Raw genomic sequence first — 15,117 nt, forward strand, 5'->3', positions numbered from 1 at the left:
ATGCAGATAAAGTATCTTCCGTGCAAAGCTAAGATTCTATATAATATGTGAAAAGAGCAAGCTCTTGTGCCAGAAAGGTGGGGAATTGTCAGAGACGGTTTCTAGCCCGGTAATAATCTCCGGAGTCTCATCGCTGTTTCCACTGAGGATTGCTTCGGCCAATATGTGATGGAGCTCACGCTCGGAGACAAGCATGTAATCCAGACCTCTCAACGTAGAAATCACAGCCTCCGAACCTCCACTGCTATCTATATTTTGAATGAATCCGAGCCCTATGATTGGGCCAAGGTTGATAACCGAGGCAGGCAGGTTGCGAGCTCGTCTCTGGGACACCAAACCGGTCATAAACTACAAAGTGGTCAGCATGTCATGACTCAAATGAACACGGGAAGAAACCTACATTGTTAGCAGCATCATAGTTGGCTTGGAATGGCTGCCCAACCACAGCCGAGATGGACGAGAACAAGAGAAAAAAGTCAAGATCCTCACTAGAGAAGACCTCATCGAGGACCAGAGACCCGTCCATCTTGGGCTTCAGGACTTCCTGGAGGGTGTCGTACGTCAGATCCGCGAAGAAACAATTGGACTGAAGCATTGCACCGTTGGCCACGCCCCCGATGGGGGGCATAGTGCTCAGAATGTGGTTGCGCAGGTTGATCATGTCTTGCTTCTTTGTAACATCTGCTGCCTTGATCACAACATTGGCGCCTTGATTTTCTAGCTCTTTTGTCCAGAGTTCGTCCTTGTTGGGATTCCTATTACTGTTAGTAACTACCACATCACAGTCTTGTATGTACGCACCGGCTCGTGATCACAATGTGGCGCCCACCACTCTGTACTATCCATCTGGTGATAGACTGGCCCATTTGCCCGCTAAGACCGATGAGAACATACGTCTTGTTCGGTGAGAAAAGATCTGAAGGATCAATGGGACGAACAAGGGTTCCAGACTCCTTCTCAAAGGGATCTGTTGCCTTCACTCTCCGCCTCGAACAGTTGAGACGATCGTTGCGCTTCTTGTCGAAAAGCACCCTCGGGATGAGAAGTCTCCCCCGTTGAACGGACAGCTCGGGTTCGACAGTCCACAACCTATTTGAGCTATCATCTCTCATTCTAACGCCCCCGATGAACCGAAGGAAACTCTCCGCGACAAGAGTCTGGTTGCCATCAATCTGGTCCAAATCGAGGAGCTGCAAATCCTTCTCCGGTTTTTCAGCTTGGACGGCTCGCACAAGTCCAATTGTACCGCTCTGGTGCGGGTTTAGATTTCCAGCGCTATAAGTGACCCACAGGGCCATCTTGGACTTGGTTAATAGCTGATGTAGGCCTCGAAAGGTATCACGACCGAGAGTTTCCAGCACTGACTGATCTAACTCGGTCAGACTAAGCACAGCTTCCACTTGGTCAAGGGGTCGGCTCTCCAACTCGGTCAGTGACCTAATTACGAAGATTTCCCCATCCCAGACACCTCTTAGTCTGCTATGGACGGTCTCGATGAATTGTTTAATATCTTGCGAGATGCCACCTATCACAAGAAGTGTTCCTCTGGTAGTAAATGGCGGTGTCGAGTCAAGGGGACTTTTGAGAAAGTTGACTTGATCATCGACGGCCTGTGACAAGATGACAAATGGTGATTGCTCTTCTGGATCCTTGCCCCACATATCAACACCAGAAAACCCAACCCTTTGCAACGTGTGGTGTATTTCCTTGCGGGTAGTGTCTGTTGCTTCCGGCGGAATGGCCTCTGTTCCCATCATCTTCATCAGTAGAAAGCCCCCTGGCTTTAAGAGGCCTCTTATGGATTTCAAAGTAGCAGACTCCTCTGTGGAGACCTTCAGAGGAATTACCAAGTCGAAAGAGCTCACGTCGACTAAGCTGTTGGCCGTTACTTCGTCCAACGTTCCAATACCCCTTAGAATGTCGAGGACCACGAAGTTGATAGCTGTGTCGCCTGATATCGTCTCTCGCCTCATATCTTCTATGCCCTTGTCCGATGCATCCGCAATCGTGTATGAGCCCATGAAATTTCCCAGCTCCTGACATAAAGCGTGTACAAAGTTGGTGGAAGAGGTTCCAATCTGGAGAATTTTTAATTTCGCATAGCGATGCGAGGCCAGTCTGGTTGCCGCCAGTATATACTTGTGAGCCTGCGACAGCCCAAGGCGCTCGTAAAAGGAAATATGATCCACTTGCTCGAGCACTGCTCCCGAGAGGATGTCTGGTCGCCATATCTTTTTTAAGTAGAGTAGTTTGTCCTGCCTCTCGGTAGAAGGACTTATGGGAGTCATGGTGACACTTTCGAGGCGGAATTGTAACTGCCCAGTCTCTGAACTGTAGACGTTGACGTCTCCATTAATCTTTGGTAACTCCGATTTATACCCTACAGTATATTCCCGTAGGTGGGCCTCGACAGATACTGATGCTTGTGTATCGAGGCCGAAGAATGAATTCGGAAATAATGCCAGACGCCTGATTTTTGTAGGCGTGAAGGTCGTCCACAATGAACCGTCCCGAGGGGCTGCAAAGGCAAGTAAAAGCGTTTGGAAGCAGGCCTCCAGCCTCGCTAGGTGGAGTAGAGCTGATATACTTGCTACTTCCTGGGTCGTCGGCGCGACGACAGCGGATGCATAATTCATACGCCTCGAAGCAGAAGTCAAAGCTCTCAAAGGTCCACTATAGCTCAGGCCTACTTCGCTCAGGGAATCGTAAAATTGCTTGATGTTCACAGGTCTCAACCCACACGGCCTGGGTGGTCTGGAGGAGGATAATAATTCTAACTCGTCGTCTGCGAAAGTCATACGTAACCTTCCCTTCGCAATAGTGGCCGTGGTTACGTTCTGCGCGACGCTCCCATTAAGACTGAACTCTGCCTGGATGGCGTCAATTCCATCATTAGCAGAGTCGATGAGACTGCCTATAGAGAGAGACGTCTCGATCTCCACTAAAGATGATTCTAGTACGATCGGTGGTCCGAAGGTAACGTCAGAGAGCTCGATGCTGTCTGCTTGTTTACCATTGCTGATATCCATCGCCGCCGCAAGGGCCATGACGCAGAACATAGCAGTAGGGATAACGGGCTGATTCTGTATGTGGTGATCCCCTAGCCCCGGCTGGTCTTCTAACTTGAAGACACTCCGCCATGTCGGCTCAGATTCCGTAGCACCCAGGACTCGTCTCCCCAAGAGTGTGTTAGGCAATTTTAGCATGACTGGTTTAGCTGAAACGTATCGAGAGGAGTACTCCCACCTCATGAGAAGTGTCGGGTCCAGAAGTTGCAAGTTCCGGAAACCGCAATATTCGAAAGTTTCAGAGGGGGAGGAGCAAAGCTAGCTGGGACCTCGACATTCGGACTAATTCGGTGGACATAGGGTCCTCCAGACCCTACGTGCAGTAGCTACAGTGAGGCCAGCAATTAATGCCACAATATTACGCCTGGAAGCTCACTTCAATCAGCTCCTACAGGATCATCCGCAGCTAAATCGTTTCTTACGATTATCTTCCAGATCGCGAAACTAACAATTATTTCAAACGGCCTTTAGTAAACTGTGATATATCCGTACATGCAGACGTTCTTCCTCCGTACATGACTCAGGCGCTAACTGCCATTGTATCTTTCTTTGCAGGGTACTTTTGAGCCATATAAGTCAGATCGCCCCTCACAACGTATCCAATATGGCTCAGTGCGAGCAGTTCCTTCATCTGCGGGCTCAGCGTCTCTTGAAGTTCCTTTGGCAGCTTGGCTGACCAGTTTGTCAGAGGTCGCATGTGGGGCGCAGAGTAATAGGCGAAAAGAATGGCTCGATCCTCGTCCTTGGTGACGTTGGCACCAKAGGTGTGCCAGAGGCGCCCATCAATCACAACAATATCGCCCGCATCGGCTTCAAATGGGACCAGCAGATCCGGTGCATTATCGGGCACATCCTCCCAGGTGGTCCACTTGTTTGAGCCTGGGATATACAAGGTTGCACCATTCTCCTTGGTCATCCTCGTCAGGCACCAAATCACGTTGACTGCCCAGATATCCAACCACGGCGCTGGAAGGACGATGCTCTGGTCCGAGTGTAGAGCCATGCTCTCCGCGCCAGGGCGAGCAATGTTGGCAGAGAAGTTGCTGACCAGCACCTGTTCGCCTAGCAAGGACTTGGCCAAGTCTAGCCCGGTCGGGTTGATGAGCATGTCTCGCCAGTATGCGTCCAACTCGGGGAGATAAAAGACGCGCACGTTTGCCGGGTTAKGATCCAGGATAGGCTGGAAAGTGCCTTCGCCACGAGCCTCAGAGGCAGCCTTCGCCTGCCAGAGACGATCGAGTGCATCTTTAGCTTCTTCTTTGGACAGGACGGCAGGGATCTTGACCCAGCCATGCTCTTTTAGATGAGCCTTGGCGTCTTCCATGTTTAGCGTCATGGTCTCGAAGAGGGTCCCTAGATTGTTGATGGTTTAGGGGTGCATTCTCGCTCTTGAGCCCTAGGGACAGTTGCTGACTAGCTAATAGTGCCTTCGTGATTACTCAGTTTGTCGGCAATTTACTTGTAGTGTTCGGTAAATTCGGTTACTTACGAAAGGAAACAGGGCCGAAGACCTCCGAAGACATATCTCTAGAATATTACTGACATCTCTGTCGAGTAAAACAATTTGGAGGGGACAGTTGATTTGATCTGCATTAATCACTGTTTTAGACAGAAACGGGTGGTATCATGAGGCTTTTATAACCTTCACCGCAATTGTACCCAGGACTTAGTGCTTGAGTAGGTAATCAATATATATTTAGCAATACAGGTAGGAAGTCGTACTAAGGGCATTCGTCATCACCCACTGGGGACTGCAATAATAATTCCCTCTAGGCAGCAATGCGTCAGCCCTGAGGATACATAACTTTTTTGTCCCATCTTGTGAATGCTAACTCCTCTCCGACTCACTCAGATTTGACAATGGATCAGACTATGAAGCCCCTTCTCCCACCCACAGAACAACCACGTCGACATCTGACGGCTTCTACAATCTCCGTAAGCCAACTAAATGAATGGTCGAGAATCAGGCTCAGAAAGTGAACTGCTAACGCCATCATCAACAGTTCGTTCTACCAAATCAATTCAGTCTCAGCACGCTTCTTTGCATCGGCTCTCTTATGCAGATCATCCTCTGCGCCATCCTCCCCCTCCGCTACGCCGTTGTCCCATGTACAACTGTCCTTCTCACATCCATCTTCACCACGATCCAAAATTGCTTCCAGCCGAAAACGAATCCTTTCATGACCGATGTCGTTCCGGGAAGGACTACCGCGCAGATCCCAGGCAAAGATGGAAAGTACGGCCCTGAGCCTGGGAAGGGCTCCGTGGTCGTGTTCCACCTGGGAATACAATACAATCACCCCCTGGGGATCTTTGCACCGCACATGCTCGAAATCTCAAACAAGTTTCTCGCCATGCAACAGGATATACTCCGCCGCAAGGACGAGCTCGGCCTGCTGGCGGTTCAGAGTTGGCGAGGCAGCGAGCGAAGCTCCAATAACACCACACTGGTAAAGTATTTCTTCAAAGACGTGGAAAGTATCCATAAATTTGCCCACGAACCGCTACATAAGGAGGTTTGGGCGTACTATAACCAATATCACCCCGGCCATGTGGGTATCTTCCATGAGACGTTTGTCACGACAGATGGCGGATATGAGAGCATGTACGTAAATTGCCATCCAATTCTGCTTGGAAGAGGTGAGGTGAAGGTCAATAGTCGCAAAGACGGCACCGAGGAGTGGATGGGGACACTGGTCAGTGCGGATACACCGGGTTTGAAGTCTTTTAAAGCAAGATTGGGCAAAGATAATTAAAGGTCGTGGGAATGCCCTCCTCCAATGACAAAAGTTGCGCCGTTTCAGATACATGAGTTCCGTAGATCTGACAGGCAAATGACCCCTGTCCAGTAGTTCTTTTGACCGTCTCCACTCGCCTATATCCTTAGTTTTTTACTTCTCCATTTGCATCTCCGTTCGCCTTTCCGTTCGCATTTCCGTTGGAAACCTCCGGTATGGGGATTGGCCCCCCTGGAGAGTTTTCCAGTCTCGCCGTCAAAACCTCGACGCCCGTCTCCGTAACAAGCAGAGTATGTTCTATCAATTTCAAGTTAGTATCTAGAGCCTGCAACTGGCCTCAGAAAGGTCTATACGCACCGAATTGTGCTGTCCGCTTCCCGTCCACCGTAACGTTTGTCCAGTCATCAGGCCAATACTTTTCTCGGTTGCCGCCCAAAGCCAGGATCGGTTCAATCGTGAATGTCATCCCGGGTTTGCAGGTTCCCACCGCCTTGTTCTTCGCGTAGTGGGGGATCCAAGGAGGAGGGTGGAATTCCGAGTTGATACCATGGCCGCCCCAAGTCTTGATGACGACAAGACCCCTCGAGGCTGCGTGCTTCTCAATAATCTTGCCAAACTCTCGAATCGGAACACCAGGTTTGACGATCTCAATAGCCATGTCCAAGGCCTCGCGCGTCGTTTCAACGAGTCTGACCGAGTCCGGATCCGCTTTGGCCTTGTCACCGACGTAGTAGGTCTCGTTCAAGTCGGCATGATATCCACCGTGGTACAGAGAAACGTCCAAGTTGAGAATATCTCCATCAAGAAGAATTCGCTGATCAGGGATGCCGTGGCATACCACCTCATTGGGAGATGTACATATTGACTTGGGAAAGTGGTTGTAGTTGAGTGGAGAAGGATATGACTACCTCCCAGTTTAGCAAGCAGCTTGACATATTTCACACAGGCGTGACCGGCACTTACATCTCGCTCAATGCAGGCATTGTGGCAGATTTCATCCAGGTAATCTGTGGTCACGCCGGGCTTCACGGCCGCGGCAGTGATGTCGAGTACTTCTCGAGCCAATCTGCACACTTTGCGCATGGCCTGTTGGCCCTTTGCATCCAAGAGGTCCCATTTTGACCTGCTCAAGCGCATCTCACGCCTTGGAATGCCAGTCTCGGCCCAGTCGGGTCGCTTGATTGATTTGGGGACCGATCGTCGTGGGGAGAGTGGATATACGGGTCTGACCGAGCCAGTGAATGCGTACGTCGGAAAGGGGTTGTAAAGTCCGCTAGCTGTACCGCGATTAGCGAACCAGTCTTTGAGTTGTGTGCCGCCCGGGAGGGGCGGTTACCATTTTGTGTTTTGTGCATCGTCGCCTTGTGTGTGGTCTGGATATAATCAACATGAGTAGCTCAGGGATAAGACGTTCGCGCAGATGCGACCTACCCAGTTCTTCTTGAAGCAGTCTTGAGAGCAGAAGTAACTGCCTTTGACGCCGAGCTTCAGACACGTGGGGCATTGTAAGGTCCCCGCTTCATTGTCGCAATCAGTCCCACAGCACTTTTTCTTGGGATCGGAGTCGAACATTGCCGCGGTGATCACGATTCTCTGCTCTGAAGGGTCCAAGAAGATTTCTTATTATTATATCGAATTTCACGCGATGATGAGCGATGACGGTGAAGAAGGAGAGTTTGTTGGGAGAGTGAGATGGTGGTGAAATGTAAGTTGTCAGGTTACCGCTCATTACAAAGAAGATCAGATCCACTACCACGTGACCATCTACGACCTGACCCAAATTCGGATTATTTACATCATTTACATAAGCAGATCCGATTCAAAGCGATCGAAACAGGCCAAAGAAGGCGGTCAGATGGAGCACTAGTGCACTACCGTAAAATGCGCCTAAAGTGTATTGTAAAGTGAAATGGGCGAGATTGTGGGATTCCCCGTTACTAGGCAGGTACTAGCAGGATACTGCTCACGCCACATTTACTACTAAGTTTCGGGTAACCAGAAGTGGGGCATCCTACCCCATAAACACAAGTAAATACTAGATAAATTTATTGCTCGGTAATTATTTTCAAATTTACATATCTGGTTTTACTAACTAGTTACCTCAAGTGGTTGAAAATGTTGTCACTTAATACCTCCAAGTATCCCAAGAGTGATCCGACATCAATTAATATCACATGACCTGGGTGGTCGGGGGTGTATTGAACTGATGGACTAGTTCAGCCTGGTTTGTATTCAGACAGCCAAAAGACACATCACGCATGGCAGCCGCTGGTAGTGTATGTGTGAATTCAATGCAGTACAGAGTACATACATGTATCGCTTATCCAAGACGGAGGCAATCCATCCTAGCGGGTCGACCCGACTCAGCGCCGAGGTTTCACGAAAGCCCCTCGGTGACAGTGACCAAGGTGGCGGCCAAGATGCAAAGAAAGGCTGGAACATTCACCAACAGTGTTCGTGCGCGGTGTTTGGGCAGCCATTCCTGGAGCGCGTCTTCGTTTCGGACGCCGGCGGTCTTGACATCGCCAATGCGGCCGAGGATAGCAAACATGGTCGGCCCCCAGCAAAAGTGAGCGATACTGAACAGCGCGCCGGCAAAGTACAGGTTGCGAGCCTCCCCACTCTGTCGGCTGAGTCCATTGATAACACAAAGGACGGTGGCAGGGGGGTAGGTTAAGCCGATACCCCAGATCCCAGGACTCATGAAAGCGGGCAGGTATCGAGGGAGGATTCTGCCACTCGGGTGGGCTGCGTCGTTGCGTAGGGACGGGTGTAAGAAAGCCCCCAGAGAGATGTCCTGTGACCAGCTAAACATCAAGGATGCGGACGAGATGACCAGTGGGGAGATGCGGAGAAGGGCTGTTCCCAACTGGGAGACATCATTGTTGGAGCCCAATAAAGAGGTCATTGTAGGACTGTGAGGGGCCAGAACTCAGAATCTCTAATAGCGATCGAACGAATCTGATCCAAAGCTTGACCATTCGACTTTAATAATAGCATGTACGTACTAGCGTTACAATCATTTACGCCGAGACTATCGGGGCGAACTCATCATGCAATGACCCATCACGCCAGGCGGGATATCCAGTGTCCCTTGGGAGAGGATTCTTCTTGATAGAGAGATAATCCTCTTGTTACAGAGACCGAGAGACACACTGTTTTGCGGTAATGCTTGCTATATGACTTTCATTCTGCCTGACCTTGTCATATTCGGCGAGGGCTCCGCATTGGGATCCGAATCGGCTTCCCCGAATCCTGAGGTTATACGCTGTACGCAGCCATACCTGACACAGGAGGCATAGAGGAGATGATATTACTCCTGTTCGGCAACGGTCTCGGTCTGGAAGTGAATTCATTTTGCCGACACCGAGATACCCATCCATCGCAAACAGGAGAGCTGTACATGTAATTTCAAAGGGATCCGAGAGTACGAATCATGCCAATGAATAGCCACGCGCAATCCATTTTGCGTTCTATCGCAACCCACTATACTCCGTTTCTCCTGCCTCGGATTCATTTTCCAGTGCCGTAACAAGGGTGCATTTCTTGACCATGACTAGAATAAGTCCAGACTACGATGCAGTCGTCATTGGCGCAGGCTTCAGTGGTGTCCGATCTCTCTGGGAGCTCCAACGACTGGGCTTGACAGCAAAATGCTTCGATGCCGGATCAGATGTAGGGGGCACCTGGTGGTGGAATCGCTACCCTGGCTGTCGGACTGATGGCGAGGCTTGGGTATACGCTTTAAAATTCCTGCCAGAGCTGTTGGAAGAATGGGACTTTACCGAGCGCTATCCTCCACAGGAGGAGATCCAATGGTATCTAAGTCGTGTCCTTGACCGGTACGACCTACGCAAGAACATCGAGTTCAACACAGAAGTCAAATCAGCCCACTACAGTGATCATGACAATCTCTGGACGATCACTACGGCAAATGGGAGTGTGGCCACCGCGCGATACTTCCTCCCTGCGACCGGTATCACTTCTATTCCCAAGGAGACGCCATTTTCTGGGCTTCAGTCGTTCAGAGGGGAGGTATATCAGACTTCAACGTGGCCAGAGCACGAGGTCGAGTTCCAAAACAAGCGAATCGGTGTGATCGGCACAGGTTCGACAGGCATTCAAGTCATCACCAAGCTGGCCCCCGTTGCTGAACAGCTGACTGTTTTTCAACGGACACCGAATTATGTTATCCCGGCGCAAAACTATCCTCTCGACGAGCAAAGAAGGGAAGATGTGAAGAAGGCTTTTGATGCCACCTGGGATATTGCCAAAGTAAACCTGGCCGGTCACGCGGTGAAGCATTCGGGGAAAACGGTCGCGAGTGTTGGCGATCCAGAAGGGATCCAAAGTGCCTTCGAAGATGGCTGGGCGCGCGGTTGTTACGATTTTCAGCTCGGCACATTCGACGATTCCTTCATGCATCCCGATGCTAACGCGGCCACGTCGGACTTTATTCGTGAAAAAATCCGCTCTATCGTTCGCGACCCTGAGACCGCGGAGGTTCTATGCCCAACCTATCCCTTCGGTGCAAGACGTCCTCCTTGCGCAGATGGATACTACGAGACATTCAATCGATCGAATGTCAAGCTCGTTGATATCAGCAAAGACGAGATCAAAGTCTACGAAAAGGGTATCAAGACTGTCTCCGGAGCGGAATATGAGCTGGACATAATCATCCTGGCACTCGGCTTCGACACGGGCACTGGAGCCATGAACAAGATTGACATCAGAGGGAGCCAGAACAAGTCACTGCGGGAGTCTTGGACGCAGAGACTAGAAACATTCGCTGGCGTTTTGGTCCATGGTTATCCGAACATGTTCATTGTCTGTGGCCCTCATTTGCCCGCAGGGAACCAGCCCGTCAGTCTAGAAGCATTCGCAAGCTGGATCGGCAAGACCATTGAGCATATGGAAAAAAAGGGCCTCGCCAGCATCGACGTATCGAACGAAGCCATGAATGCGTGGACGACACACGTCGAGCAAGTATGGGGTGGTTCATTCCTAGCCAAACATGCTCACGAGCAAGGCTCTTGGTTCGTCGGGACGAACATTCCCGGGAAGCCGTCCAGAATCATGTTCTACTTTGGTGGAATGGTCAACCTGGAGCCTTGGCTCATTAAGGAACTGGAAACTGAGTGGTCAAGCATGAACTTTACGCCTCTTGACGGGGCTAAGGCTAGCAATGGTGTGTCAAAACAAACTGTCGGCGGGGTCCACGTAACACCTGAGATGCTGGAGTCTGTTCAAATACCTCTTGAAGCCGACAAAGTCGGCATGACCCCAGCGGAGAAATCCAAGCTCGTCAATGCTGCTACCGCTGTTTACATTGATACGGCTGTCAAGGAAATGAGGATGCGTGGACTGGGTCCGAAGCAAGACTACAGGGTTCACTGGTGGAAAGTGATGCAAGACTTTGTTGATTCCGAGGAGGGGCAAAGGGTCCTCCAGGAGACACCCTTGACCAAGGAAGAACTCGAAAGATTGATCTCGAAATTAGGCATTGAAGGCGAGGTGATTGCAAGAATGGGTCCAGAGATCGTGAACATCCTGACCGGAAAAACCCACGCCCTTGCGCATATTATGAGAGACGATCTGCTCTTCCGCGTGTATCTCTCGGACGAAGGTAGGCGGGCCAACCGCTACATGGCCGAATACGCCAAAATCCTCACCTCACAGCGGAGAGATATCAGAATCCTCGAGATCGGCGCTGGGACCGGGGGCACCACTACGGAAGTCCTCAACCTATGCAGCCCCAACGGAGAGTCGTTCTGTGCCAAATATATGTACACAGATCTCTCGCCGGGCTTCTTTAATGCTGCCAAGACATCGCTGAAGAAATGGGAGCCCCTCTTGTCATTCAAGGTTCTCAACATTGAGGATGACCCTGCGAGCCAAGGCTTCGAAGAGCACACATACGACCTGATCATTGCTGCCAACGTCATCCATGCCACGGCACGTCTAACGAACACGTTGAGCAATGTACGCAAGCTACTAAAGCCCGGCGGTGTCTTCGGGCTTGTAGAGCTCACCAGGTTAACTCCTTTCTATAACCTTGCGTTTGGTCCGCTTTCTGGGTGGTGGGCTGGTGTTGACGAGGGGAGAACAGAGAGTCCCTTACAGTCTCCTCAACAGTGGAACGATTTGCTCAAGCAGACTGGCTTCTCTGGCGTTGATCTGGCTGCGTATGATCTGCCTGGACCAGAGAGACATAGCTGTCTGTTGCTGTCCACAGCTATCGCCAATCCTGTCACCAATGGGCATTGATACCGTTTAGTTAGACAGACATGAATATTTGAGGCTATGTTGAGACTATCTCTGTACATATCAACTCCTTTTCAACTCTATTTTACTCCGCAGGTATGACAACTAGCTTTCAATCGTACGCATAAGGCATACCCTGATTATTCAGTACTACTGCTCCGAATTCTCCTGCTTTAGTCCAATCCACCCCTCTGTAGCACGAGCATCCACCGATAGCGCTGCCGAGGAAAATCGGTGCACACGTGAACCGCTAACTACAAGCAAGAGCCACCGAAAACACAAACGGCTCGGAGGAATGGTCAGGATGGGAAAGACGGGCAGCCGAATAGTAACAATAGTAACTTTACCCCGCCGTTGTACTTAAAAATGTCTCACGTAACCGAGGGAGCCATAGTTTCTTGACAAGTGCGCGAAAATCTTTTAATTGCATCTCAATGGCTGAACCCCTCCAGACGAAACGCCTCTTGCGCATGACGGTGGCGCACTATCGCCAGCCTAACGTCAGTGAAGAAGACTTTTATCAATGGGTGACCGAGCAGCATGCCGCGCGGGCGGCCAAGCTACATGCTAAGAACGGGATTGAGGGATTTTCTATCGTGAGTATGCGGCCAACCAGGAGATTACGAGTGAATTGCAAAGTAACGGTCGTCCCGCTAGTTCTTCGCCCCCAAATCGTTTCGTGACTTCACATCGGAACTCAACAACGCGCGGGGAAACCCGTGGCGGGTTCGAGACTTTGACGCGCAAGTCGAGTTCTTGTTCCGGGACATGGAAACGTTCTACAAGGGGGCAGCAGACGCGGATTTTCAGGCGCTACAGGCAGAGGAGGGGCCCTTTATCAGTGGCGAGGGTGCAGAAATCAGTCTCGGCTGGGTTGAGACGTACGTCAGCGAGGGCAAAGTCGTCAACCTTGATGAGGCTGGTAAGCCTACTTTCCTGGCCTTTAAAGATATGAGCCAGGCGCCGTAAACGGAGATCGTTGCTATGATACATATAGAGCTCACAGATTGAATGGACCGAATTGCTATGTCAAGAGTCAAGTCTTTGTATAACACACTCCGTTCTTATAATTTTTGATTTACGCGGACGACCAAAGACCGCAAACACAACCCCCAGACTGTTTTACAGCAGTCACTCCATGATCAGAGCATAACACGCTGAAGAGCTAGTTTGGACACAGTATGCACGAGCTGTAGTGTGGAATCCTCATTGGCTTCAATCGCCTGCAGGGTCACTTTTGCTACAGTAGAAAGCCCATCACCGGGATCTGCAATCCCATTCATGGGCCGCTTCTCTGCAGCCGGAGGACCTGAAGTGGCAGCCTTTGACGCTGATCCGGCGGCGGTATTAGATACAGGTCTCATAATCTCGCTAATCAGAGAATGCATGTGCATCACGTTGGTCTCCATAATGCACGTCAGCACGAGGGACTGCACCGACGAGGTCTTGGGCAGCTCAAAGGAACCAACGGCCAGGCTTGGCAATTGGGTCGGAAAGCAGAAGCTGCTCTCGTCGTCATCCAGAGTCGGAGCGCTACCTCTGACCCCCATCTTCAGCCGCACCTCTAACCACGCCTCGATGTGCTGTAATATTTTATCGTAGGACGCGAGGAGGCACATGTAGCTAGACAGAACCAGCAACTGTGACGGTTGATCCAATGCGAGTTGTGCTAGTGTTTCGGAATCATTGCATGATCTGCATGACTCGAGTCGAGCGCAGATGCTAGTTAACAGACCCGTGTATTGAGTTGATAATTTAAATGTGGAATCCACTGGAAGTTCTTTCGGGCTCAGAGAGTTTCCTGAGCTACTCCCCTGCGTCCTTTGCCCGGTACCAACGAGGGGTATTGACTGCATGTGCTGGTGAAGCTGCACATTGGTGTCCGACAGTCTGCGGATCCAGGAAGTCAGATTTGAGTGATGTTCCTCAGGAATTGAATTTGAGGGCTCCTCCTGATCTTGGGGATTGCCCTGCAGCTCTGAGTCTGGATCTGGTGCGTCCCCATAAGGTGACCGTAGTAGGTCGGAAGGAGATAATTCATTACCGTAGCCAGAATCTGGACGTGAAGCTTTGCCGTCGGCTTCTTTTAAGTTCTCTCCTGCTTGATCAAAGTCCACCATCATGTCATCTTGCGCTTGCTGGTTTGCACGCTGAGGGGACATGTTTCTAGTCAGAGATGGGCGATGTCTGTTATAGGTCGAGGGAAAGGAAGACCGCATCGTGGCGGGTAATGAAAAGTCGTACAGATCGTCAGAAGGTTCATGACTGGGAGCGTCACTCCAGCGTGTCTGTCCCCCTTGTTCAGCGTTTCTCAGATGAGATGGAGGTTGAGGGCAGGACGGTTGACTGGCGTGGAGACTCCCTGCAGCACCATATGGAGCCCTCAATGCAGGATGAATATCGGCTTGTAACGAGGAGGTATCCAATTCAAGACTCAAGTCGGTTGGCATATCCAGCAAGCTCGTCGAGAGGTAATTGAAGTGGTCTGTATGCTCGTCGTTCGCGTCGTTCGGGCCTTCTTCTTGATTGACTGTGGTTCCGTAAGCCTTGCATCAATCACCTGCGTCGCTATCATACATTACACACTTACCGTGATGTGGTTGTGTACTATCACCGTTAACATGAGTTTGTGACGGCTGCTGCTGCGTATTCTTGGTGGATTGGGCTCGAGACCGCAGTCTCATGGGTCGTGGAGTACATCGAACGCCTGCCCTGGCGCAGCGCACACAAGTGTCGCTATTACTCTCACGTCGGCACCGTAACTTTTGGCCATGGCACCGGTCGCAGGCTCGATGAGAAAACCCCAAGTCGTGAACAAGCATGTTCATTCCGCGCTCGACTGTCGATGGGACTCCGGCTCTCCAAGTAGTGCACAGACGTCGGACTGAAAAAGGAAATAACGAAGCGCAAGCAATATGCAATATCCGGCCGAGCAATTGAGAAGACCTGTTGGTTTCGGTGTTCGGTCTGACCGCGAGATTTGTATAATTTCTGACCATGAAGTATTTGTTTCAGCCCCCCACCACTGCCTATTGTTTGGGTTTCCC

General features: G+C 50.7%; 8 protein-coding genes across 8 annotated transcripts; 3 read left to right on the plus strand and 5 right to left on the minus strand.

Moving 5' to 3' along the window:
- Nucleotides 1-36: 36 nt before the first annotated feature.
- Nucleotides 37-3,251, minus strand: Fma-KR (putative PKS-like enzyme; the record flags this gene model as incomplete). Its single annotated transcript, XM_043305916.1, has 3 exons — nucleotides 37-348; nucleotides 401-755; nucleotides 802-3,251. The coding sequence occupies 3 exons, from the start codon at nucleotides 3,249-3,251 to the stop codon at nucleotides 37-39; spliced, it is 3,117 nt and encodes a 1,038-aa protein (XP_043161851.1).
- Nucleotides 3,252-3,588: 337 nt separating this feature from the next.
- Nucleotides 3,589-4,404, minus strand: fmaF (Fe(2+)/2-oxoglutarate-dependent oxygenase fmaF; the record flags this gene model as incomplete). Its single annotated transcript, XM_043305917.1, has 1 exon — nucleotides 3,589-4,404. One exon carries the CDS (start codon nucleotides 4,402-4,404, stop codon nucleotides 3,589-3,591), a length of 816 nt encoding a protein of 271 aa, XP_043161852.1.
- Nucleotides 4,405-4,928: 524 nt separating this feature from the next.
- On the plus strand, nucleotides 4,929-5,824 carry fmaE (monooxygenase fmaE; the record flags this gene model as incomplete). Its single annotated transcript, XM_043305918.1, has 2 exons — nucleotides 4,929-5,003; nucleotides 5,072-5,824. The coding sequence occupies 2 exons, from the start codon at nucleotides 4,929-4,931 to the stop codon at nucleotides 5,822-5,824; spliced, it is 828 nt and encodes a 275-aa protein (XP_043161853.1).
- A 127-nt stretch (nucleotides 5,825-5,951) lies between these two features.
- fpaI (putative methionine aminopeptidase, type I) lies at nucleotides 5,952-7,378 on the minus strand (the record flags this gene model as incomplete). The annotated part of the gene is made up of 5 exons (XM_043305919.1): nucleotides 5,952-6,103; nucleotides 6,164-6,710; nucleotides 6,770-7,083; nucleotides 7,143-7,179; nucleotides 7,238-7,378. 5 exons carry the CDS (start codon nucleotides 7,376-7,378, stop codon nucleotides 5,952-5,954), a joined length of 1,191 nt encoding a protein of 396 aa, XP_043161854.1.
- Nucleotides 7,379-8,183: 805 nt separating this feature from the next.
- Asppvi_010074 (uncharacterized protein) lies at nucleotides 8,184-8,714 on the minus strand (the record flags this gene model as incomplete). Its single annotated transcript, XM_043305920.1, has 1 exon — nucleotides 8,184-8,714. The coding sequence occupies one exon, from the start codon at nucleotides 8,712-8,714 to the stop codon at nucleotides 8,184-8,186; it is 531 nt and encodes a 176-aa protein (XP_043161855.1).
- Nucleotides 8,715-9,358: 644 nt separating this feature from the next.
- On the plus strand, nucleotides 9,359-12,073 carry psoF (bifunctional monooxygenase/methyltransferase psoF; the record flags this gene model as incomplete). Its single annotated transcript, XM_043305921.1, has 1 exon — nucleotides 9,359-12,073. One exon carries the CDS (start codon nucleotides 9,359-9,361, stop codon nucleotides 12,071-12,073), a length of 2,715 nt encoding a protein of 904 aa, XP_043161856.1.
- A 431-nt stretch (nucleotides 12,074-12,504) lies between these two features.
- On the plus strand, nucleotides 12,505-13,039 carry Asppvi_010076 (EthD domain-containing protein; the record flags this gene model as incomplete). Its single annotated transcript, XM_043305922.1, has 2 exons — nucleotides 12,505-12,666; nucleotides 12,728-13,039. 2 exons carry the CDS (start codon nucleotides 12,505-12,507, stop codon nucleotides 13,037-13,039), a joined length of 474 nt encoding a protein of 157 aa, XP_043161857.1.
- A 173-nt stretch (nucleotides 13,040-13,212) lies between these two features.
- fumR (Zn(II)2Cys6 domain-containing transcription factor fumR) lies at nucleotides 13,213-14,754 on the minus strand (the record flags this gene model as incomplete). Its single annotated transcript, XM_043305923.1, has 2 exons — nucleotides 13,213-14,600; nucleotides 14,661-14,754. The coding sequence occupies 2 exons, from the start codon at nucleotides 14,752-14,754 to the stop codon at nucleotides 13,213-13,215; spliced, it is 1,482 nt and encodes a 493-aa protein (XP_043161858.1).
- Between the last annotated feature and the right edge of the window lie 363 nt (nucleotides 14,755-15,117).

The sequence above is a fragment of the Aspergillus pseudoviridinutans genome, assembly GCF_018340605.1.
Source record: "Aspergillus pseudoviridinutans IFM 55266 DNA, scaffold_7, whole genome shotgun sequence".
NCBI lineage: Eukaryota > Fungi > Ascomycota > Eurotiomycetes > Eurotiales > Aspergillaceae > Aspergillus > Aspergillus pseudoviridinutans.